At 35.5% G+C, this 22,772-nt stretch overlaps 1 protein-coding gene across 4 annotated transcripts in view; it reads left to right on the top strand.

Annotated features, from left to right (window-relative positions):
• The window catches only part of JMJD1C (jumonji domain containing 1C), a 329,744-nt gene extending 307,268 nt beyond the window's left edge, over positions 1–22,476 (top strand). For all 4 annotated transcript variants that reach the window (XM_076010029.1, XM_012762734.3, XM_076010028.1 and 1 more), the window contains 11 exons: positions 14–227; positions 719–933; positions 1,744–2,022; positions 5,921–6,089; positions 6,654–6,744; positions 7,200–7,330; positions 7,810–7,932; positions 11,452–11,591; positions 13,440–13,616; positions 21,113–21,244; positions 21,564–22,476. In XM_076010029.1, the coding sequence (XP_075866144.1) occupies positions 14–227; positions 719–933; positions 1,744–2,022; positions 5,921–6,089; positions 6,654–6,744; positions 7,200–7,330; positions 7,810–7,932; positions 11,452–11,591; positions 13,440–13,616; positions 21,113–21,244; positions 21,564–21,653 (1,761 nt within the window). In that variant the 3' untranslated portion in view covers positions 21,654–22,476. The remainder of the gene's footprint in view (positions 1–13; positions 228–718; positions 934–1,743; positions 2,023–5,920; positions 6,090–6,653; positions 6,745–7,199; positions 7,331–7,809; positions 7,933–11,451; positions 11,592–13,439; positions 13,617–21,112; positions 21,245–21,563) is intronic.
• The last annotated feature ends 296 nt before the right edge of the window (positions 22,477–22,772 follow it).

The raw sequence follows: 22,772 nt of genomic DNA, 5'->3' as shown, positions 1-22,772 counted from the left end.
TCTACCTTTGTAGGTTTTACAGAATGTTCTTAATCATGGAAATAAAATTTCTCTGTGCATGCCTGAGTCTCAGCAGCAAAATACTCCTCAAAAGTCTGAGAGTAATGGCAACAGCAGCCCAGGAAGTGATGTAAGCACAGATAGCAAGTTAACTCCTCCAGAATCCCAGTCACCACTGCATTGGTTAGCAGATCTTGCAGAGCAAAAAGCGAGAGAGGAAAAAAAAGGTAAATATAACTAATTATCTAAGTATATATTAGAGGATTATAGTATGACTATCAATGTACTATTACATATTAAAGTACTGATATTGATATTAAATAATTTACTTTGATCTTTTGCTTGAATTATGGCTTAAGTTCAATACAACATTTGTCCTGTTAGAAACCAGCCTTCTTGTGTGCATCAAAATTAATTACAGGATCTTTTGTGGATGAGCATATAAAGTCACTCTGGTACTAGATTTGTAACTTACCTATATTTTTTGGCTATCTCAGCAGCAGCATTTTTCATTAGTGACAGGTATAAACTCAGCCACATGTCTAAGATACTGAGGAAGGCCTTTCCATGTTCAGAATGTTTGATGCCATTTTGAAGACTCTAATTCATCCTCTGATTTGTGTTTAGGTGAATCAATCACTAATGATTTAGTTTCTATCTCACACTATAAAATGCAGGGTGCCAGCTTGAGTTAAAATTTGTGAAACTTTTTTTTCAGAAAACAAAGAATTTGCTCTCGAAAAGCAACTTAAAAACGATGGAGAACAGGACAACTCTGATTCTCCAAATGGCAGAACATCACCACCTATGTCCCAGAATAATGAACAAGGGTCAACTTTACGGGATTTGCTGACCACCACAGCTGGCAAGCTACGAGTGGGCTCTACAGATGCTGGCATTGCCTTTGCCCCAGTATATTCAATGGGAGCCCCAGTGAGTGTGATGCCAGATTTTTGCTTTTAATGTGGGCCTTAATTGAGATGAGTTGGGTATTTGGCTGTTGGGTATGAACTGTCCAATAAATGGATGCAGATGAAATCAAATGTATGAAATTGCTAGGCATGTTCCTTATTTACATTGTAACTCTTAACTTCAAAGCTGGCATTTTCCACTAACCTTAATGAAAGATCGAAGGAGAGGGCCCTTGGATGCCAGAAGAGCCCTAAGATGCCCCTTCAGAATTTGAAAACCATATGGAAGTGAAAAATACCTGGAAATTAAATTTTGCTTTAAAAAAGGGAAGCAGAATAATTGCCTAGGTAGATGAAAAATTTTAAAGTATATGGGAGAGGAGAGGCGTGGTAGCTATGCCTGTAATCTTAGCACTCTGGGAGGCTGAGGCAGGAGGATCGCTTAAGCCCGGGAGTTGGAGGTTGCTGTAAGCTAGGCTGACACCAGGGCACTGTAGCCTGGGCAACAGAGTATGACTATGTCTCAAAATTTTAAAAAGTATATGGGAGATTCCATCCACCTGTACACTCTGCCTTAGCCCTAAAACAATGTAAAAGGTAATAAGAAGTCTGTTCTTCTAGGGTCTGCAGACCAGGCAGTTTCTCACATCACCAAACTTCTATTCCTCATCTGCCAGGAACAGTGTAAGGACTAGGGATCCATATCCATTAACATAAATGCATATTCTTGAATGCAGGGATGGTGTTAAAAAATTAACAGTGTGTGGGAGGAAAATGTATACATTTCCTCTCAAACTATAATTCTTCTCAGTGTATTTTTTTCTCTTAATAGAGTGGCAAGAGTGGACGGACTATGCCTAACATTCTTGATGACATAATTGCTTCAGTTGTTGAAAACAAAATTCCACCAAATAAAACCTCCAAGATAAGTATAAAACCAGAGCTTAAGGAAGAGCCTGAAGAAAGCAGAAAATCTGCCATGAATGAAAATAATAAATTGTACAGTGATATACCACATTCTTGGATCTGTGAGAAGCATATTTTATGGCTTAAAGATTACAAGAATACTAATAATTGGAAGCTTTTCAAAGAGTGTTGGAAACAAGGACAGGTGAGTATTTTAGGCTGATTAAGTACACTCTCAGTAGAGCAGAAGCTGATTAAATAGACAAAATGGTTCCTTCCTTAGGAATAGAAATAGGGGAAGAAATAGTAAACACATATGTGGGGCAATAAGATATCAAAAATAGTACTGAAAGGATTACCAGAATGATTATTTCTGAATTCCTGCTTTTTGGCTACATTTATATGAATTAACAAGGAAGCAGTGATTTGCTGTTAAATTTTTGATCTGTCAGTGAACAGACATTTAATAAAGCCCTACATTTACAAAATTCAGTCCTTCCTACCTTTTTAAGATTGATATTGTAGCCCAACTTGCACATTCATATCTACTGTTAAAATGTTAACCATTGTTAGAAGCATTTTTCACAAACAAATGAAGATGTAGGTGTTTTTGCCTGTTATGTTTATACATAAAACATTTATAAATTAGTTCATCAGATCTTGAATTACAAACTCCATTACTCTAATAATGATTTTCTCTTTGACAAAAGCTTTAATACAATGTTTGATATTTATTTCAGATGGTAATATACTGCATTAATGCAAAAATTAGGAATAAATGTAATTATATGTATGATGGTATTATCATTTTCAATTTATTTCTTACCTTCTGGAAACCATCACTGCTGTTTTATTTTTTTCATTCACCAGATAATTATTGAACACCTAATAAAATTCAGTCTCTGTGCTAAGGCATTAAGGATATAAAATTAAGCTATGAAAATGAATAAGAACCATTTTAGTGTAGTGAATCTTGATCCTTTTAGGTCACTAAAATCTTTCAAAATCTGGTAAAGCTTTACCTCGCCTCAGAAAAAGTACACCCCTATGTGTGTGTATATATAAATAAGATTTGGTATATATTTTTTGGTTGGGTCTTCATGAAGCCCTGATGCTATTACTGGGTCAAAATTTAATTTAATTTTGTGTGGTCTTTTGAAGTAGACAACAGTCACATAAATAAATGTTTTCATAAATATGTTAAAAGTTCTAAGAACTTGGTTCAAAATGCTGTGGAAACCCAGGAAAGAGAATGGCAAAGCTAGAGTACTAGTTCAAAAAAGCTACTCTGAATTGTTCCTAAGAGATTAACGGAAATTTTGCTATATGGACAAGAGACTGGACATATACAAGAGCATCAGTTTGGGAAATTCTGAGTAGGTTTGTTTATCTGGACCGTAGATGAGGGCTCGGTGGGAGAATGGTGGGGGAAGGTAAATAGGTGAACTACATAGGGCCTTTATATATCATGCTCTAAGGAGTTTATACTGTAGATGATAGTTTTAATTGAGGAATCTGTGTAATTAGATTGACATTTAAAATAACTGATAGCAAAGCTGATTAGAAGTTGAATTAGAGAATGATACCAGAAACAAAAAGTCTAATTAGGAAGACTTATAGTATTTCAGGAAAATCATGATGATAGCCTAAGGATTCTACTTTGAATTATTATAATATGCTATTAGCTTACCTCTGTCTTTTAAAAAAATCTACTTACTTTTCCCAAACTGCTGATTGCTGTAAGAAACAGTAGCATAGGGCTGGATAATAGTATTATTGGATAGGCGCTAGAAATTAATACGGGAATTGCCAGTGGTAATTATTTACTACCTGGACTTGATTTATGAGTTGGATATATATCAACCCATTTGAAGGGTGTTTAACAAAACATTCAACCAAGTAGTTACCAGTATTTAGAGTGGTGTTTTTTTTTAACTTTTTAATTCTTTCCAAATATTATTATATTATGAAGTTTAAGAATACCTAATATCATGCTTGAATTTTTTTTAATTTTGTTTTTTATTTTATTTTATTTATTTTTTTGAGATGGAATTTTGCTATATTGCTCAGGGTAGACATGAACTCCTGGGCTCAAGCAATCCTCCCCTCTCACCTCAGCCTCTGGAGTAGCTGGGACTAGTACCATGCCCAGCCTAATAAATACCATTTTTCAGAGACTCTTAAATCACAATTTCCTGTGTTCTTTGTATTTTGCTTCATTAAGAATAAAGGAATAGGCCGGGCGCTGTGGCTCACGCCTGTAATCCTAGCTCTTGGGAGGCCGAGGCGGGCGGATTGCTCAAGGTCAGGAGTTCAAAACCAGCCTGAGCAAGAGCGAGACCCCGTCTCTACTATAAATAGAAAGAAATTAATTGGCCAACTGAGATATATATATAAAAAATTAGCCGGGCATGGTGGCGCATGCCTGTAGTCCCAGCTACTCGGGAGGCTGAGGCAGAAGGATCACTCAAGCCCAGGAGTTTGAGGTTGCTGTGAGCTAGGCTGACGCCACGGCACTCACTCTAGCCTGGACAACAAAGTGAGACTCTGTCTCAAAAAAAAAAAAAAAAGAATAAAGGAATAGGCTGGATGCAGTGGCTCATGCCTGTAATCCTAGCACTCTGGGAGGCCGAGGCAGGAGGATCGTTTGAGTTCAGGAGTTTGAGACCAGCCAGAGTAAGAGAAAGACCCCATCTAAAAAAACAGAAAGAAATTAGGTGGACATCTAAAAATATACATATAAAAAATTAGCCAGGCAGGGTGGTGCATGCCTGTAGTCCTAGCTACTTGGGAGGCTGAGGCAGGAGGATCCCTTAAGCCCAGGAGTTTGAGGTTGCTGTGAGCTAGGCTGATTGCCACGGCACTCTAGCCCAGGCAACAGAGTGAGACTCTGTCTCAAAAAATAAAAGAAATGCATTAAGAAAACCTCAGGGCCAGGCGCGGTGGCTCACGCCTGTAATCCTAGCACTCTGGGAGGCCGAGGCGGGCGGATTGCTCAAGGTCAGGAGTTCAAAACCAGCCTGAGCGAGACCCCGTCTCTACCATAAAAATAGAAAGAAATTAATTGGCCAACTAATATATATAATATAAAAATCAGCCGGGCATGGTGGCTCGTGCCTGTAGTCCCAGCTACTCGGGAGGCTGAGGCAGCAGGATCGCTTGAGCCCAGGAGTTTGAGGTTGCTGTGAGCTAGGCTGACACCACGGCACTCACTCTAGCCTAGGCAAGAAAGCGAGACTCTGTCTCAAAAAAAAAAAAAAAAAGAAAACCTCAGAATAATATATTAGTTGACCTTAGAAATGTTTTTACATCATTTATTGGAGCTTTAGAAGCTATATATCTTGTTGGTTTCTGGGTTAGAGAGCCTTAAGCGAATTTGAATTCATGTGATTTCAAAGATGAGTTTCACTTTCAGAGAATCAGTTGTTAGGCTTGAAATTTAAAGCTTTCTATGCCTTAGGTATTTAATATTTTTATCATGATCTTTGTAGATGCAAAAAAAATAATACCTTAAGTGATAAGACTCAAAATGTATATAAATTATGTTTCAATCTCAAGGATTGTATGTATTTTTATTTAAAAATCTTACCATATATACATACAAATAAGTAGCTTATATTCTCTGTAAAAATTAGTCTTATAGATAAAGCAACCAGGTAATCCATGTTTCTACTATGAAGAAATTGAATTTTTAGTATAGCCTCTTAGACTTGTTTTCTGAAAATTACTACACTTTTTTTTTTTTTTTAAATTTTATTTTTATTTTTTATTGTTTCCCCCCCCACCCCTCACACACACTTTTCTCGATGTGAATGGAATGGGAGGAGAGGGCCAGAAAATTACTACACTTTTAAATTTTTGTTTTCAAAAATGCCACTGTACTCTACATAGCATTCTCTCATCATCTTTTTTCTTTGACAGTATATTGTGAATATCTTTCCAGGTCAGGGACTTTTTTTTTAATAGCCTCTTTTATACTCATAGATTTGTCAACAGGCTTGAAACTTAATGTGTTAAACATTTGTTATATGTGCATGTAAAATTAAATCTTGAAGTGTCCATATACCTTTTAACTGTTACTTGTTTATCTATTTATTTATAAGCCTGCAGTGGTTTCTGGTGTGCATAAGAAAATGAACATTAGCTTATGGAAGGCGGAGTCAATTAGTCTTGATTTTGGAGACCACCAAGCTGATCTCCTGAATTGCAAAGACAGCATTATTTCAAATGCCAATGTTAAAGAATTCTGGGATGGTTTTGAAGAAGTTTCAAGTATGTTGTTTTTGTTTTACTGTTTTCTTAATCATATCCCTCCAAAATGATAAATTGCAAATGTAACTTAACAGATTTTTAGTCTTTAAAACATCCGTATTACATTATTATCTAATAAAAAGAAACAAGTAACTGGAAAGAAAATACTGGGTCCTAATTCTGTCTTTCAGTGCTAATTTTCTTTGACCTTGAAGCCATTTATACTGTACTTATATTTGGGGACATTTTTGGCAACCTCATAACTTGTGAGAATTTTATTATATAATTTATGTAAAGCACTTTGAAAATTAAAACTATAAAAAGTAAGATTGTAATGTTAACAAGATTTTTAAAAATAATTTTCTGAGATTTACAGTGGGTAATGCAATATCCTATTTATGTACAAAAAAGAATAAAAGTTTTAATACTACATTAAAAATATAAGGAATAAAAATCAGTAAGCCAGCATTTGTTAAGCACATACTATACAATATGATCGTTCATTTACATTTCTTCCTCTCCAAACATTAGTAAAAATAAAAAGACAGAAATTACATTTTTAGTAATTAACTGCATTCTTTATAGAACGGCAAAAAAACAAAAGTGGAGAAACAGTTGTCTTAAAATTGAAAGATTGCCCTTCAGGAGAAGACTTTAAGACTATGATGCCAGCAAGGTTTGATACTTTTCATTTTACTTTTGACTTTTTAGAGTTCAGCTGAAATTATCTCCAGAAGGTGGGATAAGTAATTATAATTGTGACCTCTGGTCTTTTTCTTTCTTAATTAAAAATAAGTAAGAAGCAAAACTGAATCTCTGTAGTCTCAGCAAGGGGAAAGTCTTTATGTGAGGGTAGTGAAGGAATGAACGCTTACTCATGCTAAAGAACACAGTATCTTGTTTGAGATGTTCCTTCTATTGGATTTTTTAATTTTGTAGTAGTTAAGGAAGCAGAATTGCTGTTTTAGTAAGTTTTTATGTTCATTTAAACCTTAAATGAAGTCAAGGAAAATGTTAACCTATTTTAAGGAAAGGTTGTCTGGTGTTTTGAACACATTGAAAATCATACATTTGAAAGCATGTAAAAGTGCAAATCTTTATTTAAAATAAGACAATGTTGTTATTCTTCAGATATGAAGATCTTTTAAAAAGTCTGCCATTGCCAGAATATTGTAATCCAGAAGGAAAATTCAATTTGGCCTCTCATTTGCCAGGATTTTTTGTACGTCCTGATCTAGGACCCAGGTTGTGCAGTGCCTATGGTAGGTATAAGTTCACATTTCTCCCAATTTGGAATTATATGGGATTTTAACAGATTTCTGTTCAAAAATAAATAGTCTAATGATTTTGTTTGTACTAAATCTTTTTATAATCCATTGAAATCCTTTTTTATATTAAGCAGTATATTAGGAATTAATGACCATTGTAAAGTTAAGTACCTGCTAACTGCTTGTAAAATAATTTATTATTGATTTTTAATAAGGCATTTTATAATATACATATAATTATAAAAATAATAGGACATTTTATAGATTACAGCTTTTAGTAGCAGAGTTTTGAGTTTTGTTTTGTTTTCTTTAGTGCCGTGACTCAGACAAACCATAGAGGCAGGTTTTTGTAACAAGGAGACTAAAACTCAAATTGCAATTAATTATGCCGACAGAGCTAATTTGGGGAGAATATCTGATATTATTAGATATGAAAAGTATTTTGTCAAGTTAAATTTTTGTTTTATACACAGGTGTAGCTGCTGCTAAAGATCATGATATAGGAACAACAAATCTCCATATTGAAGTTTCCGATGTTGTAAATATTCTAGTCTATGTTGGCATAGCTAAAGGAAATGGCATTCTCTCAAAAGCAGGTAATGAAACTTAATAGCAGTGTTTGGAATAAGAGTTGCATAATCACATACACTGTTATCATCCAGAATGTCAATCTCTGAGTTAACAACAAAGATTCAAAAAGAATTGCAATGGATATAGGGGCATTTTAATCATTATTACTTGAAGATTGATTTATTTTTCTGTCTCTTTTTCATATAAATGAAATTTTAGCATTAAAAGTAAATATTTTAATTTGCTCCCTTCCTTTCATTAAGTTATGGTGTTACAAAATATGCTGTTAAGCTCACTTGTAACATTTATTGAAGAATAGATAGTAGGTCCTAGGGCTCTAAAGATGATTAAGACATGGTTTGTGCCTCAAGCATTCTTTTTTCCCTCCAGTATCAGAGAACGGGCCTTTTCTCCTAAATAGAAGTAACTTTTCTATCTAGTACGTGGCTTTAGTTTCTATCCTTTGTATTTATTTCTGAAACCTTGCTCCATTAGTTATTCTCTTCTTAATAGAGACATATAGTTCATAGGTCTTTAACCTTTCCTCTCCACTGGCTTCTTCTCTTCAGAATAGGAGCAGAGTCTAGACTATATTCCTTTTCTTTTTTTTTTTGAGACAGAGTCTCGCTTTGTTGCCTAGGCTAGAGTGAGTGCCGTGGCGTCAGGCACCAGACTCTCACAAGGAGCACACAACCTAGATTCCTTGCATGTGCAGTCCACAGAAGGGTTCTCGCTCCTATGAGAATCCAGTACCACTGCTGATCTGACAGGAGGCAGAGCCCACGCAGTGATGCCAATGATGGGTAGCAGTGGCCAACACGGATGAAGCCTTACTCTCCTGCCCACGTCTTGCCATGCAGCCCAGCCCCTAACAGGCTATGGACTAGCACCGGACCTTGGCCTGGGGCTTGGGGAGAGCAGCCTTAACTGACACTGTTGATTAAAATAGATAACCACTTCCTCGCCTCCTGAAGAATTTGAGATAGTAGGCACACTTGAGTTATAGTCCCAGCTCTATTACACAAATGGATGGCCTATGGTTCAGATTCCTTTCTAAGCTTATGATACCACAGAGTTATCTTTTGTACTTCATTTTGTACTTTGTTCAGATCATCCTCTACTGTATGGAAGTTACACCTCCTTTGCTCCATTGCTGTTCATTCATATCCTTAAATGCTGTGACTTTATTTGTTCCTGCATACCCCGAGCTCCTATTCCTAGAATAATATTTGATATTTTGAGAAAACTCAACATTTTAAATAATCCTTTGGCTCCCTTCTTCCCTCTTTTTATCTAAAAAATTTTTGTCACTTTTTAGAGGTGGTCGCAAAGAAAGCAACATTTTAGGATTATAATCATGCTTAAAATACATAGAGAAAAATTAACCTACTTAGAGTACATGACTTTTTCTCAACCTGCAATGGCTATCATACCTCCTTGTCTCCCTGGCAAACTCCTATATCCATTCTTTATTTTTATTTATTTGTTTATTTATTTTTGAGACAGAGTCTCACTCTGTTGCCCAGGCTAGAGTGTCGTGGCAATCAGCCTAGCTCACAGCAACCTCAGACTCCTAGGCTCAAGCAATCCTTCTGCCTTAGCCTCCTGAGTAGCTGGAACTACAGGCACGCACCACCATGCCCGGCTAATTTTTGATATATATTTTTAGTTGTCCAGCGAATTTCTCTCTATTTTTAGTAGAGACAGGGTCTCACTGTTGCTCAGGCTGGTCTCAAACTCCTGAGCTCAAATGATCCTCCTGCCTTGGCCTCCCAGAGTGCTAGGATTACAGGCGTGAGCCTCCGCGCCAAGCTGTAATTATCTGTTAAAGTTCTCATTCACCCTAAAGGTGTTCATTAAAAAAAGCAAACTTACTCTACTCTAGCCAATCATTCTCTTCCTTATGAAACCCTTCCTCACTTTTTTTTTTAGTTTGCAGAGCAATAAAATTTACATAGAAAAAAACTAGCAAAACCAATTCAGAGTTTCCAACTTTTATTTTTGTTAAGAATATACATTATAAGAATATCAACTGACATTTTTAAAGAGAACATTTAAAACTCTGCCCATATAAAAAGTATAATCAGAGTAAAGAATAGTTTTTTTATGATAAACTTTTTATATTCTTAATTTTCTTGTTTAGGACTAGGATAAGACTTTGTTGCAAATAGCATTTTAAGGACCGTGTGCCCTTTGTGCTGATAAGGTTACTCTTACCACAATGTGATGTTTATTTGCCTAGGTTTATTTATTAAGACCCTCTTTAACTCCATGAGGTCTTGGCAGGATCCTTCTTATCCTAGCATAGTGTCTGGCACACGGTAAACACTTAATAAATGTTTAAATTAAGAAATCCTTGCAGCCAAGTTTGAATATAAAAAATTTTTCTGTCACAAATTAGAAAACATCTGTTATATCCTTTGTAGCAAACAATAGCTTTCTTTTTATTTTAAAGGAATATTTCTTTAAAATATTTACTGTGGTGAAATCAGTGAAAAGGATGACCTTCCTATGGTTCTACACATAAGAGATAACCACAGTTAATAATGTTTTCATTGTGTACTTCCCAAATTTTTTGTGTATATTATATATGTAGAGTGCTTTTAATTTGTTAACATTTTACAAGGATGGCCTGATGTTTCCTCAAAACCACAACTTTATTCATGAAACATGATTACAGATAATAAAATATGAGATCCTCTAGGAGTTAATCAGAATACATTTTGCTCTGCCATTCATTAGTGATGGTAATGAGCAAATCCCTTCATCTCACTAAACTTTTTTTACTGAGGTATAAGAATAGAGATTAAGGCCGGGGTGCGGTGGCTCATGCCTGTAATCCTAGCACTCTGGGAGGCCGAGGCAGGTGGATCGCTCAAGGTCAGGAGTTTGAAACCAGCCTGAGCAAGAGCGAGACCCTGTCTCTACTAAAAATAGAAAGAAATTAATTAGTCAACTAAAATATATAGAAAAAATTAGCCGGGCATGGTGGCCCATGCCTGTAGTCCTAGCTACTCAGGAGGCTGAGGCAGAAAGATTGCTTCAGCCCAGGAGTTTGAGGTTGCTGTGAGCTAGGCTGATGCCATGGCACTCTAGCCCCGGCAACAGAGTGAGACTCTGTCTCAAAAAAAAAAAAAAAATGGAGATTATGATCCCTACCTACCTTGCTAAATAGTTACAGGGCAGACTAATTAATAATGATCATAAAAGTCCTTTGAAGTTATGACATGCTATGAGTGCAAGTCATTGTTACGACCACCCTTTGGGACAGGCAGAGAGGTTGTTAAGTTTGAATAGAGGGTCTTAAGTTTTCTATGTCCTGCTCCTTGGTTTGCAGAAAACATAAACTGGGAAAGTCACTGTTGCTCTTTCCCCGATTCTCTTAAACAGTTCTAGCAGTTTTGAATATGTAACTGGATTTGACTCCTCTTTAAGAATACTGATTGAGTCAGGCACTCTGCTCCTCTGATAGGTCAATTTTAGGAGATTTGTCTTTCTGGTAGTCTTTACTAACCATTTTGAAAATATGCTCCTTTTTTTTTCAGGAATACTCAAGAAATTTGAAGAAGAAGATTTGGATGACATTTTAAGGAAAAGACTCAAGGACTCTAGTGAAATACCTGGTGCTTTGTGGCATATTTATGCTGGGAAAGATGTTGACAAGATAAGAGAATTTCTTCAAAAGGTACAATTTAGGTTGCATATAATTATCTCTTCACCTTGAACAAGGAATTATTAATTTGTTAATGCATCTTCATTCCGCATTTAGCAATAAAAGATCACTAAATAACTTTTACTTCAAGATAATGGGGGTTTGTGTTGAAAGTCAAATGCCCCTTTATCTTCCTTCTTTCTGAAAGCCTATTTCATGTTGAGGGTTTTGAGTGGCAGTTTGTTCTCAGTTGCTAGTGCTCTCCATCCCTTTGTAATAATAGGAATAATCTGGTGAGGAGCCAGATGTTAGTTAAGTAGGCAAAAGTAACTATTGTGAATTGCAGGATCTAACATCTAATGTTTCATGGGAACATCTAAAGAAGATAGACTCTATTTCCTTTGATTACAGTGATTCTGCTCTATCATATCTGATGGCTCTGTGCTTATTTAAGGAGACTGAAATTTAGAGTAGTCATAACTTTACTTCAGTTGTCGGACACTTTAATACATCAACCTGAAATAATCGATTCAAACCTTTTCCTCAAATATTTTCCAAATTTTGTAGTTATAGGGATTTCTTTTAATGGATCATTATTACTGCTTATGTTGTTGTACTTACATCTTTCTAGAAGGATTTAAGTTCTGTCTCTATGATCAGTCGGAAGTGAAGGAGCTATAGCCTTGTATACTACTACTATATTATCCCCAAATACCCAACAGTATTTTAATCTATTTTTATTAAATTTTTTTATAATGATTATTTTTTAAAATAAAATTTCTATTTTTTCTATGTGGCCTATAAGACAATGCCTAGGTATATTTTAATATAAAATATCATTTGTGCTTTAAGCAGAAAATTATTTCACTGATTAGTAAAAGGTTCCCTTCAAGTTGATTTTTCAAGGGTTAGTCAGTTAGCTATAAAAGGTTTTTGGTTTTTTTGTATCTTTTTTTGAGACAGAGTCTCACTTTGTTGCCCAGGCTAGAGTGAGTGTCGTGGCGTCAGCCTTGCTCACAGCAACCTCAAACTCCTGGGCTCAAGCAATCCTCCTGCCTCAGCCTCCCGAGTAGCTGGAACTACAGGCATGTGCCACCATGCCTGGCTAATTTTTTCTATATATATTAGTTGGCCAATTAATTTCTTTCTATTTATAGTAGAGACAGGGTCTTGCTCTTGCTCAGGCTGGTTTCGAACTCCTGACCTCGAGCTATCCGCCCACCTCAGCCTCTGAGAGTGCTAGGATTACAGGCGTGAGCCACCCCGCCCGGCCTAAAAGGTATTTCTTTTCATTTTTGGGGGGACAGAGTCTTACTCTGTTGTCCAGGCTAGAGTGCTGTGGCGTCAGCCTAGCTCAGAGCAACCTGGGCTCAAGCAGTCTTTCTGCCTCAGCCTCCCGGGAAGCTGGGACTACAGGCATGTGCCACAATGTCCAGCTATATACAAAGGTATTTATCTTTGTGCCTACTTTAGAACAAGGCTCTAGAATAGTTTTTATGAAATCCGTACATGTGAATGGTATGCCTTTTGGGGGAAAAAAACTGTAAACTACCCTTTTCCTCATCTATGTGCTATGCTCTTGAAACAATTATAAGGAAGGAAACTAGACGGATTGAAACTTCATAGTGAAAGGTGGTAAGAAGGAAGTAGGATTCAGTCTGTTAACAGTATTTCAGTGTGCTGTATTGTTTTAATATTATTTGGCTTTATAAATTATTGCCAAATGTTATTTTCAACTTATGAAGGTCAGTCATTGTTTTATGAGACTCTAACAAAACACTATGTTGTTATTGTAAATAAAATTGAAATTTAACTGAACGAAATTTATCATTTCCCTTATTTAAATTAGTCTGTATAATTTTATTTTAATCCACATTTCAGATTTCAAAAGAACAAGGCCTTGAAGTTCTACCAGAACATGATCCAATACGTGACCAAAGTTGGTATGTGAACAAAAAGCTCCGCCAAAGGCTGCTTGAAGAATATGGAGTCAGAACCTGTACTCTTATTCAGTTCCTTGGTGATGCCATTATTTTGCCAGCAGGAGCACTTCATCAGGTATATACAAGCTTATTTCTAATACATCTATTACTGACTGAACTAACTAATCTTGAGAAAGAAATTATTCTTAGTGTGGATATAAATGAAAGAAAACATAACAGAATGGCCTGTACCAATTTGCAGCTCCAGTGCTTGAATTATATAACTTGAAAGCTTAAATTGTTTTAATATTAGCCAGATTTCCATTTGTATGTTGTCTCTAACTTAATGGATTGAAATCTAATTTTTAAGACCTCTTTTAAGGGAACTAGAGAGTTAGTTACTGTATACTCATTCTCAGTGTGAGGTTTAAAAGTGTGTGTTAAGGGGCTGGAGTATCCAGACTTTTTATCGAGTTTTAAATGTACCTCCTGCCTCTCTTTAGCATGCGAAATAACATAGCAAGAACCTGTTGAAAGAAAGATGTTATGTAATTTATATAACTATTGATTCACAAAATTTAAAACTAAATACCTAATTTTTGTTTCTGTAGCATGCCACATCTGGAAGAATGGGAAAGAATAGAAGGGGTGGGTATGGAGGGTGGGGTTAAAAGCACACAGTGTATTCCTATAGGTAGAATGGGGCTACCATCTCCCAGCATAGCCCTTGTTGTAACAAAGTGTGCCAGGGGAACTGGAGACCTCAAAAAGTTAGTTTGCCTCAAAGTTGGTTCCCCACCTTTTCCACCACTCTATAACTGAGATGTATCTGATGTGTATTTGTTTACCAAGGAAAATTTCTCATACTTAATATAACTGTATATGCAGTCACTGCCTGTTTAGCATTCATGAAACTACAATTCACAAATACTCCTTAAGTGAGAATAGTTGCCTAGTGTTTAGGATGTGTCAGGTTCACAGTCAGATTTCTCTTTCTCAGATCTCAAATGGCATTTATGATATAATAGTAAAATATAAATGTCATAATAATACTTTTTTCTCTGTAATAACTTCCTAGGAAAATCTATTTATGTTAAATGGTTATTTTTCCCATGAGCTTATGATCATTTCAGGGATGTTGTATCATTTATGATCCATGTTTAATTGGGATTCACCCCATGTACCATTTCTTTGACTTCTAGCAGCTTACCAAAAGGCAGCTACTTTGTATTTAAATGTAAATGCCCTCAAAAAAACAGCCTGTTTAAGAGAATATAGTGCTGTAAATTTTTTGTAAATAGGAATAATCCTTTGATCATAGAAAATAGACTCCCCTGAAAATCCTTATTCATATATTCAATTTATCCAGTATCAGCTTTCTTAAGTTAAACTGGACTATGCAGTCATTTTTTAAAAACTGAAGCATATAGTAAGTAAAATTTACCCTTTTTACTGTACATTTCTCTTAAGTTTTGACAAATACATAGTTAGGTAACAACACCACCATCAAAATATAGAAAAATTCTATCACTCAAAAATATTCTCTCCTGCACTTTTGTAGTTAGCCTTTTCAACCTTTTCTCCCAATGTTCCTGCAACCACTTACTCATTTTTTTGCCCTTATAGATCCTACTTTATGAGAATGTCATATAATTGCAATAACACAATATGTAGCCTGAGTCTGGCTTTTCTTAACATAATCCATTTGAGATTCATCCATGTTGTATATAACAGTTGATTCTTTTTTATTTCTGGGTAGTTAGTTCTATGAATATAAGAAACTGCCACTTCCTCTGCTTCTCTGATAAAAGATAAAAAAAATAATAATAATAAAAAAAAATAAATAAACTGCCAGGCTGTTCTCTGTTAAGTTGTTATATCATTCTAATTACCCAAGGGAGTGTTATGTGAGTTTCATTTCTTCTACTTCCTCTCTAGGACTTGTTACTATCAGTTTTGTTTTTAAACCAGTCTAATAAGTGTGCAGTGGTATTTCATTGTGGTTTTAATTTGTACTTTCTTAATGATTAAATGTTGAACACTTTTTAATATTTTTATTTGCCATCTGTACATCTACGTTGGTTAAATGTCTATTCAAATATTTGGTCCGTTTTTTTTAACTGCCTTTTTTCCCCTTGAGTTGTGAGTGTTCCTTATCTATTTCAGATACAATGACTTTATCTGATATATATTTTATAAATATATACTCTTTCTCTGTGGCTTGGCTTTCCAAAGAGCAGAAGTTTTTTTTAACGTGTCCAGTTGGTCACTTTTTCTTTTATGTATCATGCTTTTATTGTATCTACAAATTTTTTGCCTAGCCTGAGATCACATAGATTTTCACCTACATTTTCTTCTATAAGCATTACAGTTTTGGGTGTTACATTTGGATATGTAACTTAGTTAATTTCTGTATGTAGTAGTGCATAATATGGATCAAGGTTCAGTATTTTGCATATGGATATTTGGTTGTTCCAATATCACTTGTTGAAAGGCTATTTTTAAAATATTTTTTTTTAGAATGTAATACATTCATATGATTAAACAAAAAAGTCACAACAGTATAAAAGGTTTCACCGTGAACATTCAGTCTCTCACCTTTGCCCCCAGTTCCTTTTCTCCAGAGGCAATCATTGTTAACCACAAAGAGATTCCATGGGTATACTTGTCTCCCTGCTGATTTTACTTTTTGGGAGAGGAGTGAGGGAAGAGATGAGCTGACTTTTGTCCAAATAGTAGGTACAAAATGATGCTGTTAAAAAGTTAAGTTAGTTTACATAACACTTTGCTAAAAGTCTAAAGGGCCCTAAGCAATCTGTACCTGTACCCTGCCCATACCTCACAGATATATATACACACACACCTCACTGCCTTCATCTCCTACTGCTTTCCTCCCAAATTTCTTTCTAGCCACTTTGCCCTCTTTGCTATTCTCACACAAACCGAGCAAGTTGCCTCCCCAGGGCCTTTGTACTTGCTAATAGTTCTGCCTAGAATTCTTTTTTCTCTCAGATATCTGTAAGACTTGCTTCACATTCTTTAAGGCTTTGCTCAAATTCACCTTCTCAGTGAGGTCTTCCCTAATACTCTAGTTTAAATTACAAATTGTGTCCCTCAAATTTCTATCACTTTCCCTGCTTTATTTTCTTCCATTATAATCATCACCTTCTATTCTAATATGCTTTGTAATTTACTTGCTTTGTTTATATTGTCTCTAAACTCCACTAGAATGTAGGCTTCATGAAGTTAGAGATTTGTGTTTTTTATTGCTCCCTCCCCATGCCTAGAATAATACACTTAAATATTTGTAACTCTTGTCTTCTGAAGGCCTGATAGTATGTCCTAATTAACAACATAATTTTGCACAAGTGTAGATGGAAACAAAATTAGGGCTTTCTGTATTTTATATATACTGTGCTTTTTGTACAAACATGTAAATTTTGACCTCATTCTAGATGTATTTTCTCTGGCTACTTCAGAAAGTTTACATAGGTTGGAACCCAACTTCCAATTATGACTATATACACATACACAGACACATATTTATATGAGACATGTTTTCATTTGAGATTTGTAAAAAATTCTATAGAAAGCAAATTTCATCTATGATAAAAAAAGATAAAATAAATAGGCAACGTGTATGAGTGTATAACCTGGACTGCCAAATTCTATTCTGGTGTCTGCCACTAAATTGCTGATTCAAAACAAAACTTTAACTTCTCTGCTCCATATTTTGGCACAGAAATTGCCAGCTATAAAAATAGGAATTTCTGCCTTCCCTCCTCTCTGTGGTATAATAATGACAGCAGTTCTTTTGTACTCTGTTGAGAGGGTGTTGTCTGTGACTCACAAGTGGTGGTAATGTGGTTTTGTGAGAGAATTCAAAGGAAGTGATAAATCTGTTCACAGTATTAACTTAGATTTGAAATGCATTATTATTTACAACCTGTTCAGGTCTTAGAAGTTCTATAAACTGTTCATTGATGGCTTTAGCACTTCCAGTAGACTACAGATGGCTCTCAGAATAATTCCAGATAAGTCAGTTTTCTCACACTTCCGTATACATTAGAATTTTCCAGAGGGCTTGATAAAACACAGATTACTGTATCCCATCCCCAGTGTTTCTGATTCCATAGATGTGAAAAAGGACTTGAAATTTTCCATTTCTAGCAAGTTCCCAGGCTGATTTTACTGTCCACGAACCACACTTTGAAAACCACTCAAATAGGAAGCCCTTGAAAACCCAAGATACCTATCAAAAAAATTTTCTACCGAAGAGGCCAATAATAAGTGTTAGGGAAGAAACAATATTCTGTTCTTTAGCCTGTCAACAGGGAGCACTGCCAGAAGCCAAACTTGAGAGGAGTGGGCTGTGTCTGCAAGGGAGTGCAGATTCATATCTTAGCAAGCTGAGGGAAAGAAAGCATCATAGCTACCCCCCGTTTACATACTAAGAACTACCCTGGAACTGCAAACTTTTTTTTTTTTTTGAGACAGAGTCTCGCTTTGTCGCCCAGGCTAGAGCAAATGCCGTGGCATCAGCCTAGTTCACAGCAACCTCAAACTCCTGGACTCAGGCAGTCCTCCTGCCTCAGCCTCCCGAGTAGTTGGAACTACAGGCATGCGCCACCATGCCCGGCTAATTTTTTTCTATATATATTAGTTGGCCAATTTCTTTCTATTTATAGTAGAGACAGGCTGGTTTTGAACTCCTGACCTCAAGCGATCCGCCTGCCTCGGCCTCCCAGAGTGCTAGTATTACAGGCGTGATGGAACTGCAGACTTAAAAATCTTCTGTTGGTAAATACGATTCAGTATGTGAAACCTCTGTATATCCTTAGGCAGAGCAGTTGGACCCTGGCCTCTAGGATTTAATTCGTCTCAGCTGTAGTAGTCTGAGATTTAGAGTGGCGTTTATTTATAGAACAGCAACAGATTTTTTAAAATTAACACCAAACCTTCAGTGAATTTGCCCTAAACTGCTTGGCTTAATTGATTTTGTTTGGTCATTCATAGAGAGTTTGTAATATTTTAAAGCTACAAATTCTCAGCATTTGTATTATCAAAAAGAGTTTTAGGCAAAATCTTTCCACACTAAGTTCTCACAAATAGCTGAGTATATAGCAGTCACATTGTCAAGATATTAACCTTCCTACTATAAATACAAATTATATTTTCTTAACATTAACTATTTATGATTATAACTGATCCTTTAGGGCAAATGTGAATAAGACAGCATCAAGGAAGTGAAATATAAATGACTCAAACATGGCAAACAAAAAGGATAAGCGGAATGGGAAGTTCAATTCCCATGGGAAGTTCAGCTTTAAAACTGAACCTTGCCTTTTCAAACTAACCCTCAAGACTTTAAGCAAAATATATCAGATGGGGGTCATTAGGAAATATAATAGCATCTTATAAGCACTAATATAGGTCTCACTATTCTAAAAGTCATTTTAGAACAACCATAATCTGGCAAAGATTGACAGAATGAAAAAAAAAAAAAAAAAAGATTGACAGAATGAACTTTTTCAGACCTCTGGAATCTAATCCCAAACTTAAAGCAACCAGGAGACTGCTTAATGAAGAAAAGGGCAGCCAGTTTGGGGCATTTAAGGAAATCTTTGTTAGGTCACTGGCTGACCGCTGAGATAATGGAACAGACTTCAGTGACCACACCCAACAAGGAATAACAGCCTTTGCAAAAAGTTTGGAAAAGTCACTAACCAAATGGACGGACTGCAGCCCTCAGCAATCAACAACAGCAGACCCTGAGGCAGGGGGAGAATCTGATTACCGGAGTTATTAACACATTGTAATGTTCAGACGCCCAGTTTTCAACAAAAAAGTACAAGGCATACCCAGAATGAGGAAAGTATGGCAAATTCAAAAGGGAGAAAATAAATTGACAGAAACCTTTCCCAGGAAGCCTAGACTTTGGATTTACTAGACAACTTAAATATGCTGAAAGAGCTAATGGAAACCAGGAAAATGACGGATGAACAAAAGGAGAAATCCATAAAGAGAAATTATAAAAAGGAACCAAATAGAAATTTTGGAGCTACAAGTGATTTTAGGACATGCTAGAGCTAGAGATACCAAAAGGTAAATGCTAAAACTTTGGAAAGACTTACTCTCCCCACAGCATGTTCAGATAAATGAAAGACATAAGGAGAGAGAGGGCATTTGGAGACTGTGTATGCTGGTATGAGAGGACTTTTAATGTAGGACTGTAAAGCATCTATTAGACAAGACATCACAGGAGTTGGGCTCCTGTTGACTTGCCATTTATTGGCTGATTTGTCTTGGGACAGGCGCTGAACATCTCATCCATACTTTCCTGCTCTGTGAAATAGAGCATCTGTTCTACAGACACATAATGAAGAGCCAGTGAGACTGTACAGATATGCTGAAAATGTGAGGCATCCAGTATGTTCATCCACCAGAGGAACCAACAGCCTAATGATTAAAGAAAGAGAATGTTTACTTTACTATGCTACCAAGTTATCAATAGAGGCACAGTGCTTCTTGAGTTAAAGAACTCTGCAGACTTCAGCAGCTGTTCAGGTGGTCATTATGCCCAGAGGAGGAATTCTGACTTCTCTGGAATTCCATCACCCTCTCATCAAGTAGATTTTTTTTCCCCCACAGTCTCCATTTCCCACTTACTATCTCTTTCATCTCACTCCTCCCAGTTAAATTTATTTTGCATACTTTAAAAAAATTAGAATAAATTTAAGTGCTCAGTTTTTTCAGTTGTTTCTCCTTTCCCAGGAATTTTTATGATGTTTTTAAAGTCACTAAAAGACAACCTAGAAACACCACAAATCTAAGATTGGATTGGCTTGAATCTTCCTCTGTTCTGCTTAGCATCAGTACAAAGTAGTTCTAAGACATAGTAAAGTGCAAAGTCAGTTTGTAAATGCTGAACAAATAACAGATAAAGACTTAACTGGCTGGATTCCTGTGAAAAGCATTTAGGAGAGAGAAATCAGTATTGTACTGATGTCATAGGAGATTGAAGGGATTATCTTTAATTGGCTAATTTGAAGATAGTCACAAAAGAAAAGAAGGCACAAACAACCAAAATCCTAGGATAATTCTGAAACTTAGTTGTGGTCAGTAGATCTGTCTGGAACTATATTGTTTATCCCAGTTCCTAAAAATCTAAGTTTTATTTCCTTTTCTTTAATCTGTTCTCTAGTATATGAGTTAACAGTGAAATGATCAAGATGCTGAAAGCCACAGGAGCAACAAGGAACATACTCTGATTGCCTGGTAGATTCTTTCCAGTTAGTCGGTATTTAAAGTAATACATTAAATAAAAAAGGTCCACTTTGACAAAATTGACAGTTTAGGATCTGATTATTAGCCTCTTCAAAGGATTCCTGGAAAAGTTATTTTCTTTTTATCATTGAAAAATATTCCATTTACAAAGTCACTTTACATGAAGCTTTTCAGTGACATGACTTTCTCATGAAGTGGTCTTCTGCTTTGAAATCCATTTGATGTTTTATAGAAAATAAATTATCTAGTAGGATTGTTCCTGTGCTTGTAGGTTTTAGACAACTTAGCTTTTCTTTGTTCCCACCTCCTAAAATTTATATTTCGTTGTTTTTCTTTTGGGGATAGGTACAGAATTTTCACAGCTGTATTCAGGTAACTGAAGACTTTGTGTCTCCAGAACATCTTGTAGAGTCATTTCATTTAACACAAGAACTGAGACTTTTGAAGGAAGAAATCAATTATGACGATAAACTACAGGTAAGAGATGAGTATTCTAACTACTAGGTCCTGTTCTGCAGGCTTTTTGTATTCAAAAATATGGTAGGTGCATAACAGCTTAGATAGCCACTGCCTATTTGGTCCCACTAGGGTAACAACCAAAGATGCATTTAATTATATGAGTTTTAGTGGCCCTTATTCTAACTATTGGTTTAATAACACTTTTAAACTTTGACATTTTTCTTAAATTTGGCTTTCCTTGGTCCCCATAAAAATTGTTATTTTTTTTAATTTGGCAGTTATTGTTTGTTAATTTCTGGTCAGCTGATGTGATTAGAAATATCAACATCTCTTTCAGGTTAAAAATATCTTGTATCATGCAGTCAAAGAAATGGTGAGAGCTTTGAAGATACATGAAGATGAAGTAGAGGATATGGAAGAAAATTAAGTATAGCTCATTTTGATGTTTTTAAGCAGTTGAACTGGGGTTACTTACCCTTGAATAATGATATGTATGCACACTGACTTAAGCTTCATAAAACCATCAGTGCCAAGAAATTCTCTTTGTAGTAATTACTTGTTACTGACACCGCAGCAGTATAGCATATGTCACAGCTCCTGTGAGTCAATGTTAGTTATAAAACAAGCTAAATTTAAACAGCAGCACTATATAGCTGTTATTGTATTATAGTGTATATGATATTTGTGAAAATGCCAGATTTAAAATGATGTATTTATTTTTGGTAAAAAATACAAAATTCTATGCTATATTGTTGATCAAGTGTAAATGTGACCTTGTACAGTTTACTAAAATAACTGATATTTTTCACTACATCGAGACAGTTACTGTGAGAATAGGACACAAACACCAGCTATTGCCTGCGTTTGGGAAATTGCTGAATCGCACAGCAGTCATGTCATAATCAGAAAATTACTGCCAAATAATTGTAAAATCTGTAAAATATAAAGTATATAAAGTAGATACTAAATACAGACACTTCAATATTTTGTTGAAGCTATTGACTGTACAATTAAACATTTTCAAAAGGTGTAATTTATTTAAAATTGTCTCATTTTGGTAAAATTTATGTGACTTTTAAAGCTAAATATTAAACTTAATATGCTATGTAAATATATACATATATACATTTAATGATGTATTTTTTTAAAACATTGGCTTGCTTTTGTTAAAGTGCAAGTGTTACATATGGCTTTGTACATTAAAGTTAAAAGGGGTTTTACATTTTCCATTAAAAAGACTTTATCAAAAATTGGCTTGTTCCAGAGTTCTCCCTTTTTTGACATACATACTACTGGGGACAGAGAATATCCTGCATTCAGCCTGGGTTTGAATATGAGTTCTGCTACTGACTGACCTTGGCAAGTTGTTTTCATTTGGGCTCTAGGTTTTAATAGCTAGCTACTATTAAAAATCACTTGGTTGCTTGAGGCTCACACATTCCTAACCCTTTGAGTTACTGGAAAAATATAGGCATCCACTGACACCTACGGGATATTAAAAGGACAGCCTTTCCTTCTTATCTGAAAGCATACAGCTTAAGAGAAA

This window comes from Microcebus murinus, chromosome 14 (assembly GCF_040939455.1).
Source record: "Microcebus murinus isolate Inina chromosome 14, M.murinus_Inina_mat1.0, whole genome shotgun sequence".
NCBI lineage: Eukaryota > Metazoa > Chordata > Mammalia > Primates > Cheirogaleidae > Microcebus > Microcebus murinus.
The sequence above is the reverse complement of the archived record's forward strand: the minus strand, read 5'-3'. Positions and strand labels throughout refer to the sequence as shown.